The following is a 15,730-nucleotide window of genomic DNA, read 5'->3' as shown; positions in this document are numbered from 1 at the left end:
TCCTGTACCCAGTTCTACTGCCCCCACCCTCCCCGCCTACCCGTCTGGCGGGAACCCCCACCCCCTCTCTCCTGAACCACCTGTCTCCTCAATTCACTGGGCACCGAGCTTCCACTCTTGCTTCTAAACTCAATTCCTCCCCGCCGCGGAGGAATCCTATTAAAACCAGAGCCAGACCATGTGCTTCCTCTGCTCGGGGGCCCTTCTGTGACCCTCACTTGGGTAAAGGCCGAAGGAAGTCCCTTACAGGGCTCTGTAAAGCCTGCACGTTCCTGGAACACGGCCGGGCACAGCCGCACTTCTGACTGCACCCGCTCCCTCACCTCCTTCGCGTGTCTACTCCAATGTCCCCTTCTCAGGTAGGTCTCCCTTGCCAACTTATTTTAAAGTCACAGACACATACAGGCACCATACTCCCCAACCCTGTTCCGACGTCTGTGTTTTCCCCATAATATTCATCACCTCCTCACGTATGTATCATATTTGCATACTGTTTCTCCCAACTAAAATGTGATCTTAGCGTTTACTTATTTATTTTTTTTTTTTTACGTTTATTTATTTTTTTGTGAGACAGAGAGCGAGCGGGGGAGGGGCAGAGAGAGAGAGGGAGACACAGAATCTGAAGCAGGCTCCGGGCTCTGAGCTGTCAGCACAGACCCGGACGCGGGGCTCCAGCCCACGAACCATGAGATCATGCATGACCTGCTTAACCGACTGAGCCACCCTGGTGCTCAGATTTTTTGTCTTTTGTATTCGCTGCACTTGGAACCGCGTAGGTGCTCAATAACTATTTGTTGAATAGATGAACGAAACTCTGTCTGTTGGATGACCTTGAGGGCTCCTGCAAAGATGCAAATCAAATTTCTCAGCCCGACTTGACTCCATCACCCTTTCTTCCAGCTCATCCAACCCGTGTTCTAGATTAATTGCTGCCTCCGCGCATTTGCTTGAAGCCGTACCTGCGCCAGGATCACCCTCCCTACACGCCGAACTCTCCCTCTAAATTCTCGCTGCCCGCGCCATGACGTCACTGTGTGGACAGGGGCCCCCAGGCACCGTTGGAAGGTTGACGGGTTGCCATGGTTACTGCACCGCCTGGGGTGGAATATCCCCAGGGTGCCCCGCCCCCGTGGGTACGAGTCGGCTGGCAGATCCAGGGCAGCCCCGCGCCGGGGCAGGTACGAGTGGGCGGCAATCCGGTTTCCTTACGCCCCCACCCCGCCCACACCGTTGTCATGGAAACGCAGCGCAGCCCTTTAGCGCCGTCTCCCTCCCCTTTGTCCTAGAGAAGGGGACCCCAGCACGGTAAGAGGGCTGGGTTCGGCTGGAAGACTGGCCGAAAAGCGAGGACGCAGCTTATTCTCAGCGCTCTCTCTCCATCATTTCTCCCACTTCCTCCAAGGATTGCCACGCCTGCGCAGGGACGCAGCCCCGGGATACCAAAGCTAACTAGGAGCGAGGGGCACGCATGCGTGGACAGAGTTCCGCGCGAATGCTCTTGCGGCCCCAAGAAGCTAGGGGAACGGACGCAGCGCTAATGTTGCGCCTGCGCAGCTAAGCCCCCACGCGAGGAGGGCGGTGGAAGGCAATTCTGCGCTTGCGCCGTGGGAGGGGCGTGAAACTCTAGCGGTAAGGGCGTTGGGGGCTGACTGGCGCTAGGTGCGCCTGCGCCATGGCTCTTGGGGCGGACGGGGGCGGGGCCCAGAGGGGGACGAGAGAGGAGGGGGGAGGGAAGAGGCCGCAGAAGCCCGAGCCTTGACCGACGGGCAGGCGGGGGCTGCGGCGGCGCCGGTGAGTGACCCGCGGCCCGACTCGGTCCCCACCCTCCACGACCCTCACTCTTCATGGAGTCCCCCATCGCCTCCGTTGTCCCCTCTTACTCCCGGACCCCTTTACCCCCAGAGATCCTCTTAATTCCTGGCAATCCCCAGAGCCCCCACAATCCCCGCAGACCCTAATCCCTAGTATTTGATAGTCCCAGCTTCTCCACTGTCCCAGGAGCCCCCAACTCCCCATTCTACCTGGACATCCCTTCTGAGGACCCCATCTCGTACCGTTCTTACAGACGTCCTATTGCCCCGGAGCCCCCAGAGCGCTCCTCTGCTCCAGATCCCCCCTTCTTGCTGCGTCTCTCCTTCAGCATCTCCTTACCCCCATGCTTCTTCGACCCCGAGACACCCCCATTCTCCCTCCATTTCGCTTTCTCCCATGCCCCCATTCTCCTCTAACTCCTGCAGACACCCCCTCTTCTTTCGCCTTTCCTCATTTCTCTCCACCCCTCCAGACCCTCCCCCAATTTCCATCAACTCCTCGGCGTGGCACTTTGCGCCGCGCGAGGCACAAGAGGAGCGCTCAGCGGGTGTCAGCTATTATTAGGCGCTCTGAATGTCCCCCGTGGCCCGTCGCCCCCGGCCACTCTCCGCCCCAACCCCTGGCCCCGGGGGCATTGGAGGCGGTGTCTGGGCGGCCGGGGTGGGGCTGGCGGCGCGCGGACGCCGAGCCCCCGCCAGCGCCGTGCGCCCTGTGCCCGCAGCGCCGGCGCCCCCCCATGCGCCAGGCGGCCGGACGGCGGCGTCGGGGGGCGCCATGGCCTCGGCGGCGGCGGGCGAAGCGGAAGAGACCACCCGGCTGCGCAAGCCGCGCTTTTCGTTTGAGGAGAACCAGATCCTGATCCGTGAGGTGCGCGCCCACTACCCACAGCTCTACGGCGCGCAGAGCCGTCGGGTGAGCGTGGCCGAGCGGCGGCGTGTGTGGGACGGCATCGCCGCCAAGATCAACGGCATCACCAGCTGGAAGCGCACTGGCCAAGAGGTGCAGAAGCGCTGGAATGACTTCAAGCGCCGCACCAAGGAGAAGCTGGCCCGCGTGCCGCACTCCACGCAGGGCGCCGGGCCTGCCGCCGAGGACGCCTTCTCCGCGGAGGAGGAGACCATTTTTGCCATCCTGGGGCCGGGAGTGGCGGCACCGGGAGGTGGTGCGGGAGCCGAGCAGCCCTCGGTGGCCGCTTCCTCACAGCCGTCAGCCGCAAGTGCGGGCACCCAACGCTACGTCTTGTCCGAGGACCGCAGGGAAGACCGACGGGCAGGTGAGTTCCTTCGGTGTCACCTTAGCCAGAGCAAGACAGTCGCGAACTCAGCTGTTTGCTCGGCACGGTTCCCCAGCTCTTTACGTGGCTTGCCCAAAGTCCCACAGCCCATGACTGTCAGCGTCATGAACGGAACCTAGAAGGCCTGGCTCCAGAGTCCACACCTGGGATTATCAGCACAGGCAGGATTTCATTAAACGTAATGTAGGGTAGTGACCAACGGAGGCTGACCGGGCTCCAGTCGTGACTTTGTCACTCAGCTGTGTCATTCTGGGTCCGTTATCGCAGGTCAGTTTCCACATCTGTAAAATGGGGATTAAAAAAAGAAAAAAAAGCCCCCACCTCAAAAGCATGCTGTGAAGATTGAACGAGTTAATATGCGTGAATTGCTGAGTACAGCACTTCCTGAACCTTCCTTGTTTTCGCTCTTGATAGGATTACCAATGCTGCAAGGTATGAACTATTTTGCCATTTTATATATCAAAGCCTGGGAGAGGTTTGGTAACTTTCCCAAGGTCATGCCATGAATAGAGGAAGTGTGGAGAGCAGAGTACAAAGACATCCCACTTGGCCTTGACTCTGGCTTCTTATTTCTTCTACAGCTATTTCCCCAGCACCTCCCCTGTACTGGGCAGTGTTGGGGACACTGCGGTGAGGGAGACATCTCCAGCCCTGCCCTCCTGGGCCTGAGTTTGGGAGTCCCGAGGGGGCACCTAACCCAGGCTGGAGGTCAAGGAAGGCTTCCTGGAGGAGGAGACATCAGAAAAGCAGAGTGAGAATGAAGAGGAGCTGAGGAAGTTTTGCTGGTAGAAGAAACAGCATGTAGAGTAGCTTTGAGACAAGAAAGCTTAGCCAGTTTAGGAACTGAGAAGTTTCCAAGTTAGAGGAAGGGGAAAGTAGAAAGATTGAAGAAATGTTTTGAGATGAAGTCAGAGAGGTCAGCAGAGGCCAGACAGTGAAGAATTTTATCCAGAATGCCATACGGAGTCACTGAAGGGTGTTTTGAGAAAGGGACGGAGGTGGATATGATCAAACAACTTCAGGATCATGTGGTTCAGAGAGTTTCATTCATCCACCCAAGGTCACCCAGAAACTAAGTAGTAGAATTGGGACTCAAATGCAGGTTGTGTCCAACTCACAGTGCATGCACTTAACTTAACCACTGGGCTAGATTGTCTGGCAATAACAACAACAATTAATATCGACTGAGAGTTAATGGGTATGCCGGAATTAGATCACACGCAGTTTGTAAGTGAAGGTCAGAACTTTGGACTTTATCTTCAGGGCATTTGGGAGGCGTGAAAGTGTCTTAAGCAGGGGAGAGACACGATCACGTGGGACCCCTGTTCTCCACATGAATCTCAAACCTCATTGTTTCTGTGAAACGGCCACACTGAACCAGAGCAGAGACGGCAAACGTTTTTTCGAGAGTCGTACAACTGTGTTATTCCTGCATTAATTCAACAAATATTTATCAAGCACCTATTCTGAGGGAGGCGCTGTGGCAGGTGCGGGGAATACCGTGGAGAAAAAGTCACCTTCCCTTTTCTTACGGAGCCAGCATTCCAGTTATCGGAGAAAGACACGAACAAACAACCCCAAAACAGATCACATACCAGGAGGTGATAAGAACTAAGAAGAAAAATAAAGCATGTTAAAAGGATAGGGAGTTGGGGTGCCTGGGTGGCTCGGTCCGGTTAAGCGTCCAAATCTTGATTTCCGTTCAGGTCGTGATCTCACGGTTCGCAGGTTCGGGCCCCAGGCTGGCCTCCCCGCTGACAGTGCAAAAGCCTACTTGCAAGTCTGTGTCTCCCTCATTCCCTGCCCCTCCCCCGCTAGCCCTCTCTCCCTCAAAAATAAATAAACATTAAACACACGAAAGAGGACAGTAAGTGATAGAAGGGGGTTGCTCTAGATAGTGTAGTCAAGGAGGGCTTCTCTGAGAAGGTGGAATTTGAGTAGAGACCTGAATAGAGAAATTGCGGCAAGTAGATAATCTGATAGAACAGCACTGGAGCCAGAGGAAGCAGTATATGCAAAGGCCCGGAGGCAGGAATGTGCTTAAAGCATCCTTGATTAGAACCTCACGCAAATTACCCACTGCGTAAAATTCATAAAAGACGAACAGGCTTTGATTGAAAGACTGGAATGGGGCCTGGGGCGGCCTGAGGTGTCTGTGTTGACACTAGAGGAGAGCTCAGGATAATTTATCTCTGACCTAATATTTGAAAACAAAAAAACAAACAGTAACAGCATTGAAGATGCACTGTGCCTGGGGTGATTCAGTTAATCCCTGTGATGGCCCTCAGGGAGAGGTTCTGTTATTGGGTCACTTGGTCCTTTGCCTGCTTGGGCGAGCGCGCGCGCACACACACACACACACACACACACGCACACCCCTATTTTACAGGTGGGGAAATGGAGGCCCAAAGGTTGCAAATAAATGATTTTAAATGTAGCAGTGGCCCTTCCGTGACCCCCGTGGGCACGAAGTGTGGGCCATTTTCTGTTCTATTGTTCAGTAGGCTAGAAGAACAGTATTCCAGAATGGCAACAATCCTCACACCCCTCATGAGGGGGACTTACCACTCTTGAGCCCTCAAATGCCTCTTCTCGCATTCACCAGCACTGTGATGTCTCTCTGGGCCTCAGGTCTCTGCATCTGTAAAATGGGATGATAATGGCAGCACGTACCCCTTCCCCTCCACCCCCGCCCCCAGGAGAATGGCTGAGAGGACACACTGAAATAACGTAGGAGGAAAGCATAGCCGCTTCACCCAGGGCCTGGCCAGGAAAGTGTCCAACAAGTGTTAGCTCTGGTTATCATCTCTCTCCGTGCCTCCCCCACCTCCTCTGCCTGCCTGGTCCAGGGAGGCTGGACCCCCAGCATTGAAGGCTGGAGGGGATTGGTTGTTTCTGCAACAGGAGAGCAGGGAGATCAGATCTGGCCTGGGAGCAGGAAGCAGGCTTCTCTGAGGAAGGACTATCTGAACTGGCCAAGAGGCCATGCAAGGGGGATACTCTTAATAGAGGGAACCTCACGCACACTCTCCCTGAGGCAAGGAAGAGGGACCGAAAGGGGTAAGGGCTAGGGCTTTGTAGCCTTAGGGGCTGGACTGTCCCCTGGGTGCTGGGGAGCTGTGGGAGGGTTGCAGCAAGGACCTGGGGCCTGGGGCCCCAATCCGTGCTGACTCCTTGGAAGCCACAGTTCTTTTTTCATTAAAGAAAACATTTTGTGCTGGACATTGTTCTAGGCGCTGGGTAAACAGCAGTGAACAAAACAAAGCCCTGCCTGATGGAGCTGACATCAGGAGGAGACAGACAACAAACAGAGCGACCCCATGCCAGGTGGAGATAAGTGCTAATAAAAGGTAGGGTTAGGAGAGAGAAGAGGACAGAGACGGGAAATGCTGTCCACAGAAGGTCAAGGAAGATCTTCCCAAGGAGGCCGCATTTGAGCAGAGGAGCTGAGAGAGAGGGAGCCAGGCAGGTGTCTGGGGAAAGATCTTTCCGGGCCAAGGAACAGCAAATGCGAAGGCCCCGAGGCAGGAGCAGGCGTATTGTGTGTGTGGACCAACAAGAAGGCCAGTGTGGCTGGAGCCTAGTGAGTGAGACAGAGAAGGGAAAGGGTAGAGATGAGGTCAGGGAGGCACTGGAGCAAATTGTGCGGAGCCTTGAGAGCCTCAGGGACTTTGCTTTTAGTCTGAGACGTGAGAGCCCCAGGAAGCTTTTGAGCGGAGAAAGACAACATCTGACTTGTATTTGTTAAACACCTTTGTCGAGATACAATTACCATACCGGGCCGCCACCCCTTTAAAGAGGACAGTGTGGTAGCTTTTAGCATCCTGGTGGAGTTGTGCAACCATCACCACTATCAATCTTAGAACATTTTCGTCACCCAAAAAAGAAACCCCGCATCTCTCAGCCATCACCCCGCCTGGCCCCCCCCAGCTCCGCCCAGCCCCAGGCAACCACTAATCTACTTTCTGTCTCTGGTAGATTTGCCTGTTTGGACATTTCCTATACATGGATCCTTGGATATGTGGTCCTCTGTGGGTAGCGTAACTGACACGTATATCGTTTGGACCTCTGAGACTTTGGAGGAGGCCGGCGACCCAGTCGAGGAAGCAGTTGCAAAAGTCCCAAGCGGGGAAATGCGGGTGCTTGGACTAGGAGGGGCTTGTGGAGGTGGATGGAAGCGGGACGTTGAAATAGTTTGAAGGCAGAGCCAGTGACCATTGTACATGGACAGTGTCTTGGGCGAGAAACAGAGTGAAAGTTGTAGCCCCCCCGCCCCCCCACCCCCAGCGGCTGGAAGGATGGGGCTGTCATCAGCAGCGATGGGGGGTGGCGGAGCCGGGAGCGGGATGTGAGAGGGTCAGGAGCTCAGCTCCAGGCAGGAGAGTGTGAGGCAATACTAGACCATCGAGGGGCTGTGTGGCCGGTACAGAAATGGAGCAGAGGTTTCAGGCAGGGCCCGGAAATCTGAAAGCCTCTGTATGCAGACTCTGTCAAGTTCATGAGCGTGAATGAAGTCTCAGGTGACAGGAGACGCGTGCGGAAACCCAACAGGCTTGGGGTTGAGGGTTGAACTGGTACAGACCACAGCTGAGGGAGAAATCCCACCACCCGGCCAGAGAGAGCCCGCGGAGGCGTGTGGTGGGGGGAGCGTCCAGATAGTTGGAGGAGCTTTCTAGAATGTTGGTTCTGCCTGGCTCCAGCAGGGGACCTCCAGGACCCTGTTTCCACCAAGGCTGGCATCAGCCACCAGGTGGTCATTCGCTATATTGTTTTTCTCCCCTGTGTTCTCCTCCAAGGCACGATCCGACTTGGGTTTTGAAAAGATGGCTCTGGGGCCAGGGTGAGTGGGAGGTGGAAAGGGGAAATCGAGACACGTGGTGGGGGGAGGGGGGTCACGTCACCTTACCTACATCTCTCTCTCCACAGATACACCAGCCCACAGCAAGGGGGGCTCCAGCAGCCCCGAGCAGTGGGCCCGGCCCTCCTGCAGCCCCCAGGAAGGGGGCTGCCCGCCACCCAAGGAGCGTGAGTCCCCGCCCCCTCCGGCCCTGCAGACCGTGCAGCTGCCACGCCTGGCCTTGTCTCCTCCGCCCCCGGCCCCCCCACCGCCACCACCCCAGCCGCCTCAGCAGGTCCACGTGGCACCCTCGTCCCCCAGCCCACCACCTCCTCCACTGCCACCACCCACGCCCTCGGCCCCGGACCCCTCCCTGGACTTCCTGCGGGCCCAGCAGGAGACGGCCAACGCCATCCGGGAGCTGGCTGGCACCCTTCAGCAGGGACTGGCCAAACTGAGCGAGGCCCTCAGCGCCCTACTGCCCCTTCTGCCCGGAACCGCCGTCGACAGGCTGCCCCCGCCTCTGCCCCCACCCCCGCCCCCGCCCCCACCCCCCAGGCCCCTCTTGCCCCCGCCTACCCCGAAAGCGGAGATCACCCCAGAGCCCGTGTCCGTGGTGGCTGCTGTGGTGGACGGAGCGGTGGTAGCAGCCAGGGGGGTGATCATCGCCCCTAGGAGCGAGGAGGCGGGGGCCACCCGGCCTCCCCCGGCTCCCCTTCCTCCCCACGACTCACCCCCACACAAGAGGAGGAAAGGTTTCCCTACACGGAAGAGGCGGGGGCGTTGGAAATCTCCCTGAAATCTGCTGTTGGGTTCGAGCTCCTTCTGCCTGTACCTCCTCCCCACCCCCACCCCCAGCTTAGCCCAGTGGAGGAGGGCGACGCACCTTCCCCATCTCGGCTGCACCCTGGCTCCCTGCTGCGGGGGGCGCGAGCACCCCACTCCCTATACTAGTTAGTGCCTGATTCTCAGGGGGGCTTGTTGATGGGTCCCCCACCCCTTTCTCCAGTACAGCGCTGTCTGCCTGGCTGCTTCCCTGAACCCTAACTTCTAAGCCATCAATTTTACGTTATTTATTATTGCCCTTTGTGGGTTGCGGAGAGAACCTCTCGGGTCTGCACATGCGCCCCCCTTCCCTAACAGCTCCTGGTCTTGACTTGAAGAGAATTGACCCGTAGGGGCCTCCTCACCTCCCCAATCCAGACTTTGGAGGGGGTGGGAGTCGCAAGACAAATCAGAATATGGATGACAAAGGATATAGCAGTCTGTACCCTAGGGAGAGGGGGGCAGAGTTCTCACTGGGGAGATACAGGTTGGGCCCTCTGCCTCCCATTGCCGTCTCTGACTTCCAGAGCTCAACCCCCTCATTTCTCCCCAGTGGTGACAAGATATGAATAAACTTATTTTTAATACAATTACTTTGGGCTCTGAGACAGGCCTGGGGTTTCAGCACCTACACCTGTCCCCCTCACCACCCTCCCTCCCCCAACCCTGCCTCCATGGACCAGTGGCATCCCTTTGAAGTTGGGACGCTGGTGATTTTCCAGCTTTTTTCTCTTTCTTTCTCTTTCTTTCTTTCTTTCTTTCTTTTTTTCTTTTCTTCCTCTTTTCTTTCTTTCTTTCTTTCTTTCTTTCTTTCTTTCTTTCTTTCTTTCTTTCTTTCTTTCTTTCTTTCTTTCTTTCTTTCTTCCCTTCCTTCCTTCCTTAAAGCCATCAGATCCTGTGTTCAAATCTTATTCCAACTTATTCATCCTTCCCATACCAGCCTAAGTGTCCTCTCCTCCAGGGGAGCTTTCTGGATTTCCTCCTCCAGGCTAGGATGGGTCTGCTCAGATTATCTTCCAGTGTCCTCTGTTCTCTAAATGAATACATGCCTGTATCTGTTTAAAGCTGCCCCCCCACACACCCCCACCCCCTTTTCATGAAGGCAAGAGCTGGTTTTCTTTTTTACTCCCAAACCTGCTGGAAAGCAAAGTAGCCAATAACCACCACCCTGAAATCAGTCACACCTGGCTCCATCCCTGGTGCTGCCCTGGCCAGCTGTGTGGGTCTCCCTTTTCCTCGTCTGTAAAATGGGCATAAAAATGTAGGCGTCTACATCTACATTCTATGTTCATCCTTCAGGTCTCAGCTCAAATATTGCTGCCTCAGGAAAGTCTTTTCTGGCACTCCCTCTCCCCTAGCAGTCGGGGGGTGGGGGGGGGGGTAGGGAGGCGGGGAGAATGCAGTTAAATAATCATTTGAGTAAATTTAAGTTGAATGTCTGCCTCCATCACCAGGATGAGCCTTGTCAGGGCAAGGCCTGAACGTATCTCAGTCACTGCTGTGTCCTCAGCCTTGCCCAACACAGAAGAGGGTTGCATCTTTGAATTAATGAGCAGCTTAAAAAACAGTTTCCATTTATGTATGCTGTTCCTTTTCTGGGCCAGGCACCATGCTAAACGTTTATATGCGTGTTTTCATTTTAACTTGGAGCTATCCAATGAAGAGCAACTTCTACAGCGTCTCTGTCCTGAGAAGTGTAGGGACTTGCCCTAAACTTGCCAGAGGACAATCCCAATTCAGCCCACCTGAAGCCGAACTCTGGCCAGAATTCTTGACCCCCCCCCCCCAGGGGTGTTTACTGAAGAATGGCTTAAACGCAATTTTGGGTGATCCCTGAATGGCCTCTTTAGTGGTTCCATACATAGTGTTAACTTACTTGATTAAAATGTAGCTAGTACATAAAAAAAAAAGTAGGACTGTGCCCATAATACAGACATACCTCATTTTATTGCGCTTCGCGGATACTGCATTTTTTTTTTTAAGTTTATTTATTCGTTTTGAGAGAGAGAAAAGGAGAGAGAACACAAGCAGGGAGGAGCAGATAGAAAATCCCAAGCAGGCTCCGCACTGTCCACGAAAAGCCTGATGCAGGGCTCAGACTCACCAACCATGAGGTCATGACCTGAGCTGAAATCAAGTGGGACGCTTAGCTGACTGAGCCCCCCCCCCCACCCCCGGCGCCCCAGATACTGCATTTTTTTAGAAGTTTAAGGTTTGTGGCAACCCCGCCACAAGCAAGTGTATCAGTATCCCTTTCCCAACAGCCGCTCACTTGTATCTGTGTCACATTTTGGTAATTCTTTGACTATTTCAAGTTTTCTCATTATTATCACATTTGTTATGGTGCTGTGTGATCAGGGACAAAATCTGAAAGCTCAGACGATGGTGACCATCTTTTTTGGCAATAAAGTATTTTTTAGAAGTTTTTTTTTTTTTTTAACGTTTATTTTTGAGAGAGTTAGAGCGTGAGCAGGGGAGGGGCAGAGATAGAGGGAGAGAAAGAATCCGAAGCAGGCTCTAAGCTGGCTCGAGCTCACCAGCTGTGAGATCGTGACCCGAGTGGAAGTGGGACACTTAACCGACGGAGCCACCTAGACGCCCCAGCAATAAATGTATTTTTAAATTAAGGTATGTACCTTGTTTCTTTGGACATAATGCTGTTGCACACTTAATACGTTACAGCCTAAACTTAACTTTGAGATGCACAGGAAAAACCGGAACGTTTGTTTGCCTTGCTCTATCGTGCTACTTGCTTCATTGCCAAGGTTTGTTGTATCGTGGTAGTCTGGAGGGAGAATGCAATATTTCTGAGGTATGCCTGTATTGCTCAGGAGGAGGCAAAAGTAGATGGCCTTTTTTCCCATGGGAGTTCATATAAAGAAAAGAATACAGGTGGTGAGTGAAATTGCAGAGTGAGGCTGCTGTTTGGAGAACAAAATCACAGCGGCTGTGATTGCAGCGGGCTGGGGGAGAGGAAGCAGACAGTCCGATTAGTTTGAAAACCAGTAAGGAATGCAACTCTGGCAAGTCACGTAAATACTTTTGAGCGCTTATCACGGACCCAGGCTTAGCGACAGAAAGAGGGTGATGGGGGGTTAGGACCCGAAGACTTGCCTCTCCTCCCCTCCCTACTCTTCCAGTCTGGCTCCCACTGTTCCAGATGTTGAGAAGAAAAACCTGGGCGGGGGAGTCCCCAAAGCCCGGTTGGGCCGATCAGGGAATGAGCGCTCAAGGCTGGAGAAAGGTGGTTTCCCCGGAAACTAACCCCACAACTCTTAACTCGCCATCTCTGGCCTCCGTCCCTTCCCCCAAATTAGGGAGCAGTAGAGGGTGAGGATTTCCTCAACCCAGTGCTCCGAAAAAACGTAAAGCCACCCCAAAATTGAGCCGGGGGTGGAAGACAGCGGGAATCGGGAAGGCCTGCCCCCACTTCCCATTCAGCGGAAGTGCGTCGTTTGTCCTCGCTGCAGAGCATTTTGGGAATTGTAGTGAGTGGTTGATGGGGCTGGCAGGGAGAGATACAGTGTAACCCTTTGTAGACCAGAGCGCGCCGGCAGAACTGGAAGAGAGTTCGAGGGCGCTCGACCACTCTCTTTAATGGATGAGGCAACTGAGGCAGAGGCCTTGACCGAGAGGCCTTCGTTCTTCCCCTTTCTCCCGCTGTTGCCAGCCCCATTCCGAGAATGGTATACAAGAGTTGAGGAAAACGAACTGCCATGCAGAACCCTCCCTCCCCCAGTTGCCAGCTTCCCGTCCCCCTACCCCGAAACCGTCCAATCAGAGCCCCTCCGCCCCGCCCCAGGAGATGCTGCCTTCCTAACCAGTCATTGGCCCACCTCTGATGGGCGGGGAACTGAGCCTCAGAAAGAGCAAGACTTTTGCCTAAAGCTGCACAGCAAGTCGGAACTGAAATTATGCGCGCGGAACCCTGTCCACTTCCTACCATTTCTGAACCCGTGGCAGCTCTGGCCATTCATATCTCCTTTCCGCCCCCAAACCCTGTGCCGGAGCTCCGCGAAGCGCGCCGAACTCCCTGCCCGCCGTGATGAGTGGTCGGGTTTGCGCGTCGGAGAGGCGGCGAGCCCACTCCCTCTGCCGCCGGCTGTCCCCTTTAAGAATCAGCCCCGGCGGGACTACGTTTCCCAGAAGGCTTTGCCGGCGCGTTATGTAACTTTCCCTGCGAAGCGGCCTCTGGGGCAGAAGGAGGTGGAGGCGGCGACGGCCGTTGCAACGGCGGCGGCGTCGGCGGCGGGAGCGGCGGGAGCCCGAGGCGGCGGCGCCCGCGGCCCATCGCGGGGCCCGAGCTGTGCGCCTCGGCCGGGAGCCCGGACCGGGCGGGGGCGCCGACGTGCCTCTAACAAGCTTTTCAAGGAGGCGGGAGTGAGGAAAAAGGCTTAGGGCCCAGGGGGCGGGGAAGGGGGGCCGGGCCTGGATCGGCGGGGAGGCCGAGCCGGAGGCCTGACTGTGGCTCGCGCGGTCCGGGGGACACGAATCAAACGTCGGCGGCGCGGATCGTACGTCGGCGGCGGGTGGAACGCCGGGGCTCGGCGGCGCGCGCGCGGGGGGTCATGGCGTCGGTGCAGGCGTCCCGCCGCCAGTGGTGCTACCTGTGCGACCTGCCCAAGATGCCGTGGGCCATGGTGTGGGACTTCAGCGAGGCTGTGTGTCGTGGCTGCGTGAACTTCGAGGGTGCGGATCGCATCGAGCTGCTCATCGACGCTGCCCGCCAACTCAAACGCAGCCACGTGCTCCCCGAGGGCCGCTCTCCCGGGCCCCCCGCCCTCAAGCACCCGACCACTAAGGACCTGGCTGCGGCCGCTGCACAGGGGCCTCAGTTACCGCCTCCGCAGGCCCAGCCCCAGCCGTCAGGAGCAGGCGGCGGCATCTCTGGCCAGGACCGCTATGACAGGGCCACCTCGTCGGGCCGCCTCCCCCTACCCTCGCCCGCCCTGGAGTACACCCTGGGGTCCCGCTTGGCTAATGGGCTGGGCCGCGAGGAGGCCGTGGCGGAGGGGGCGCGAAGGGCCTTGCTTGGCTCTATGCCCAGCTTGGTGCCCCCCGGGCTGCTGGCAGCTGCGGTGTCTGGCCTGGGAAGCCGAGGCCTGACGCTGGCACCCGGCTTGAGTCCTGCCCGTCCAGCTTTTGGCTCCGATTTCGAGAAGGAGAAGCAGCAGAGGAATGCGGACTGTCTGGCAGAACTGAACGAGGCCATGCGTGGCCGGGCAGAGGAGTGGCACGGGCGCCCCAAAGCGGTGCGGGAACAGCTGCTGGCGCTGTCAGCCTGTGCCCCCTTCAACGTCCGCTTCAAGAAGGATCACGGGCTGGTGGGGCGGGTGTTCGCTTTTGATGCCACTGCCCGCCCGCCCGGCTACGAGTTCGAGCTGAAGCTTTTTACCGAATACCCCTGTGGTTCTGGCAACGTGTATGCGGGAGTCCTGGCCGTGGCGCGCCAGATGTTTCACGATGCTCTGCGGGAGCCGGGCAAGGCTCTAGCCTCCTCAGGCTTCAAGTACCTCGAATATGAACGGAGGCACGGCTCCGGGGAATGGCGCCAGCTGGGGGAGCTGCTGACCGACGGTGTCCGCAGCTTCCGAGAGCCAGCTCCTGCCGAGGCCCTGCCCCAGCAGTACCCAGAGGCAGCCCCTGCAGCTCTATGTGGCCCACCGCCGCGAGCCCCGTCCCGGAACCTGGCGCCCACGCCACGCCGTCGCAAGGCATCCCCTGAGCCCGAGGGTGAGGCGGCTGGGAAGATGACCACCGAGGAGCAGCAGCAGCGGCACTGGGTAGCACCCGGTGGCCCGTTCTCCGCCGACACCCCTGGTGTGCCCTCACCCATCGCCGCCCTGAAGAATGTGGCCGAGGCCCTGGGCCACTCCCCCAAGGACCCTGGCGGGGGCGGGGGCCCCATGCGTGCTGGGGGCGCCAGCCCCGCAGCTTCCTCCGCAGCCCAGCCTCCGACCCAGCATCGTCTAGTGGCCCGCAATGGTGAAGCCGAAGTCAGCCCCACAGCTGGGGCAGAAGCGGTCAGCGGGGGTGGTAGCGGCACGGGGGCGACCCCCGGGGCACCCCTGTGCTGTACCCTGTGCCGGGAGCGGCTGGAAGACACCCACTTCGTCCAGTGCCCCTCAGTGCCCGGACACAAGTTCTGCTTTCCCTGCTCAAGGGAGTTCATCAAGGCACAGGGCCCTGCTGGGGAGGTGTACTGCCCCAGTGGGGACAAGTGTCCCCTGGTGGGCTCCTCTGTCCCCTGGGCCTTCATGCAGGGCGAGATCGCCACTATCCTTGCTGGAGACATCAAGGTTAAGAAAGAACGGGACCCCTAGGCCACCACTGCCACCAGTCTACTGCGTCCTACCCCCTTGCCACCCACCGCTGCTGCGGATAAATTATTCCCTCCCCGACCCAACCCAGTGCTACCCCCACCTGTGTACATACCCCTTCCTCATCCTGGATGGTTCCCTGGGGTAGATGCATTGAGGGTGGGGGGAGAAAGCTTGTGGCTTCTGCCCAAGGGGGTGTTTGGGGTCCCTTGGCCCCTCCAGTTTCCCTCTCCCCTCCTTGGCTTGGCTTTGCTGCTGCTTATAGTCGGGGGAGAGGTGCCCCCCTCCTCCTCGAGAAGGGGCCTCCTGAAATCTCGCTCTTTATAAACAAAGCAAAAGCATTTTATTGCCCCCCCCCCTCCCGCCCCCTTTTCCTCCTTCAATAAACCGAAAGATGGTTTTGTTTTTTTTTTTTCCTTCTTGGTCCCTTAGTTGTGTGAGACGCTGCGCCCCCTTTGGGACCGAACTGATCCTGCAGGGAAAGGACGATGCGTGGTAGCCTCCAGGTGGCGCCCTCCACTCAGGCGGGCCCCTTGGCGCTTTTCAGAAGTGCTGGCCACTGGTCAAGCGTTCTAGCCATCTGCCCGTTTTCCAGATGACGGAACTGAGGCTTAGAGAGCACGGGAAGCTCCTTGCATGGGA

General features: G+C 57.0%; 2 protein-coding genes across 3 annotated transcripts; both read left to right on the top strand.

The window, feature by feature from the left end:
• The first annotated feature begins 1,714 nt into the window (after window positions 1–1,714).
• Window positions 1,715–9,358, top strand: MYPOP (Myb related transcription factor, partner of profilin). Of its 2 annotated transcripts, XM_027037849.2 has the most exons (3): window positions 1,717–1,791; window positions 2,534–3,085; window positions 8,033–9,358. In XM_027037849.2, exons 2-3 carry the CDS (start codon window positions 2,587–2,589, stop codon window positions 8,740–8,742), a joined length of 1,209 nt encoding a protein of 402 aa, XP_026893650.2. In that variant the 5' UTR covers window positions 1,717–1,791; window positions 2,534–2,586; the 3' UTR covers window positions 8,743–9,358. The 2 variants fall into 2 exon arrangements, with proteins under 2 accessions (XP_053066029.1, XP_026893650.2); XM_053210054.1 differs by having other exon boundaries at window positions 1,715–3,085.
• A 3,816-nt stretch (window positions 9,359–13,174) lies between these two features.
• IRF2BP1 (interferon regulatory factor 2 binding protein 1) lies at window positions 13,175–15,502 on the top strand. Its single transcript, XM_027037848.2, has one exon. The coding sequence runs from the start codon at window positions 13,337–13,339 to the stop codon at window positions 15,089–15,091; it is 1,755 nt and encodes a 584-aa protein (XP_026893649.1). The 5' UTR covers window positions 13,175–13,336; the 3' UTR covers window positions 15,092–15,502.
• Window positions 15,503–15,730: the final 228 nt, after the last annotated feature.

Source organism: Acinonyx jubatus, chromosome E2 (genome assembly GCF_027475565.1).
Source record: "Acinonyx jubatus isolate Ajub_Pintada_27869175 chromosome E2, VMU_Ajub_asm_v1.0, whole genome shotgun sequence".
NCBI classification, from domain to species: Eukaryota; Metazoa; Chordata; class Mammalia; order Carnivora; family Felidae; genus Acinonyx; species Acinonyx jubatus.
This window is presented reverse-complemented; position numbering and strand designations above follow the sequence as displayed.

Excerpts from the sequence above, each read along its gene's own strand:
- IRF2BP1 (XM_027037848.2), top strand. The coding sequence starts at position 13,337 with ATGGCGTCGGTGCAGGCGTCCCGCCGCCAGTGGTGCTACCTGTGCGAC.
- MYPOP (XM_053210054.1), top strand. The coding sequence starts at position 2,386 with ATGTCCCCCGTGGCCCGTCGCCCCCGGCCACTCTCCGCCCCAACCCCT. Across the intron at positions 3,086-8,032 it reads CAGGGAAGACCGACGGGCAG|ATACACCAGCCCACAGCAAG; the intron begins GTGAGTTCCTTC and ends CTCTCTCCACAG.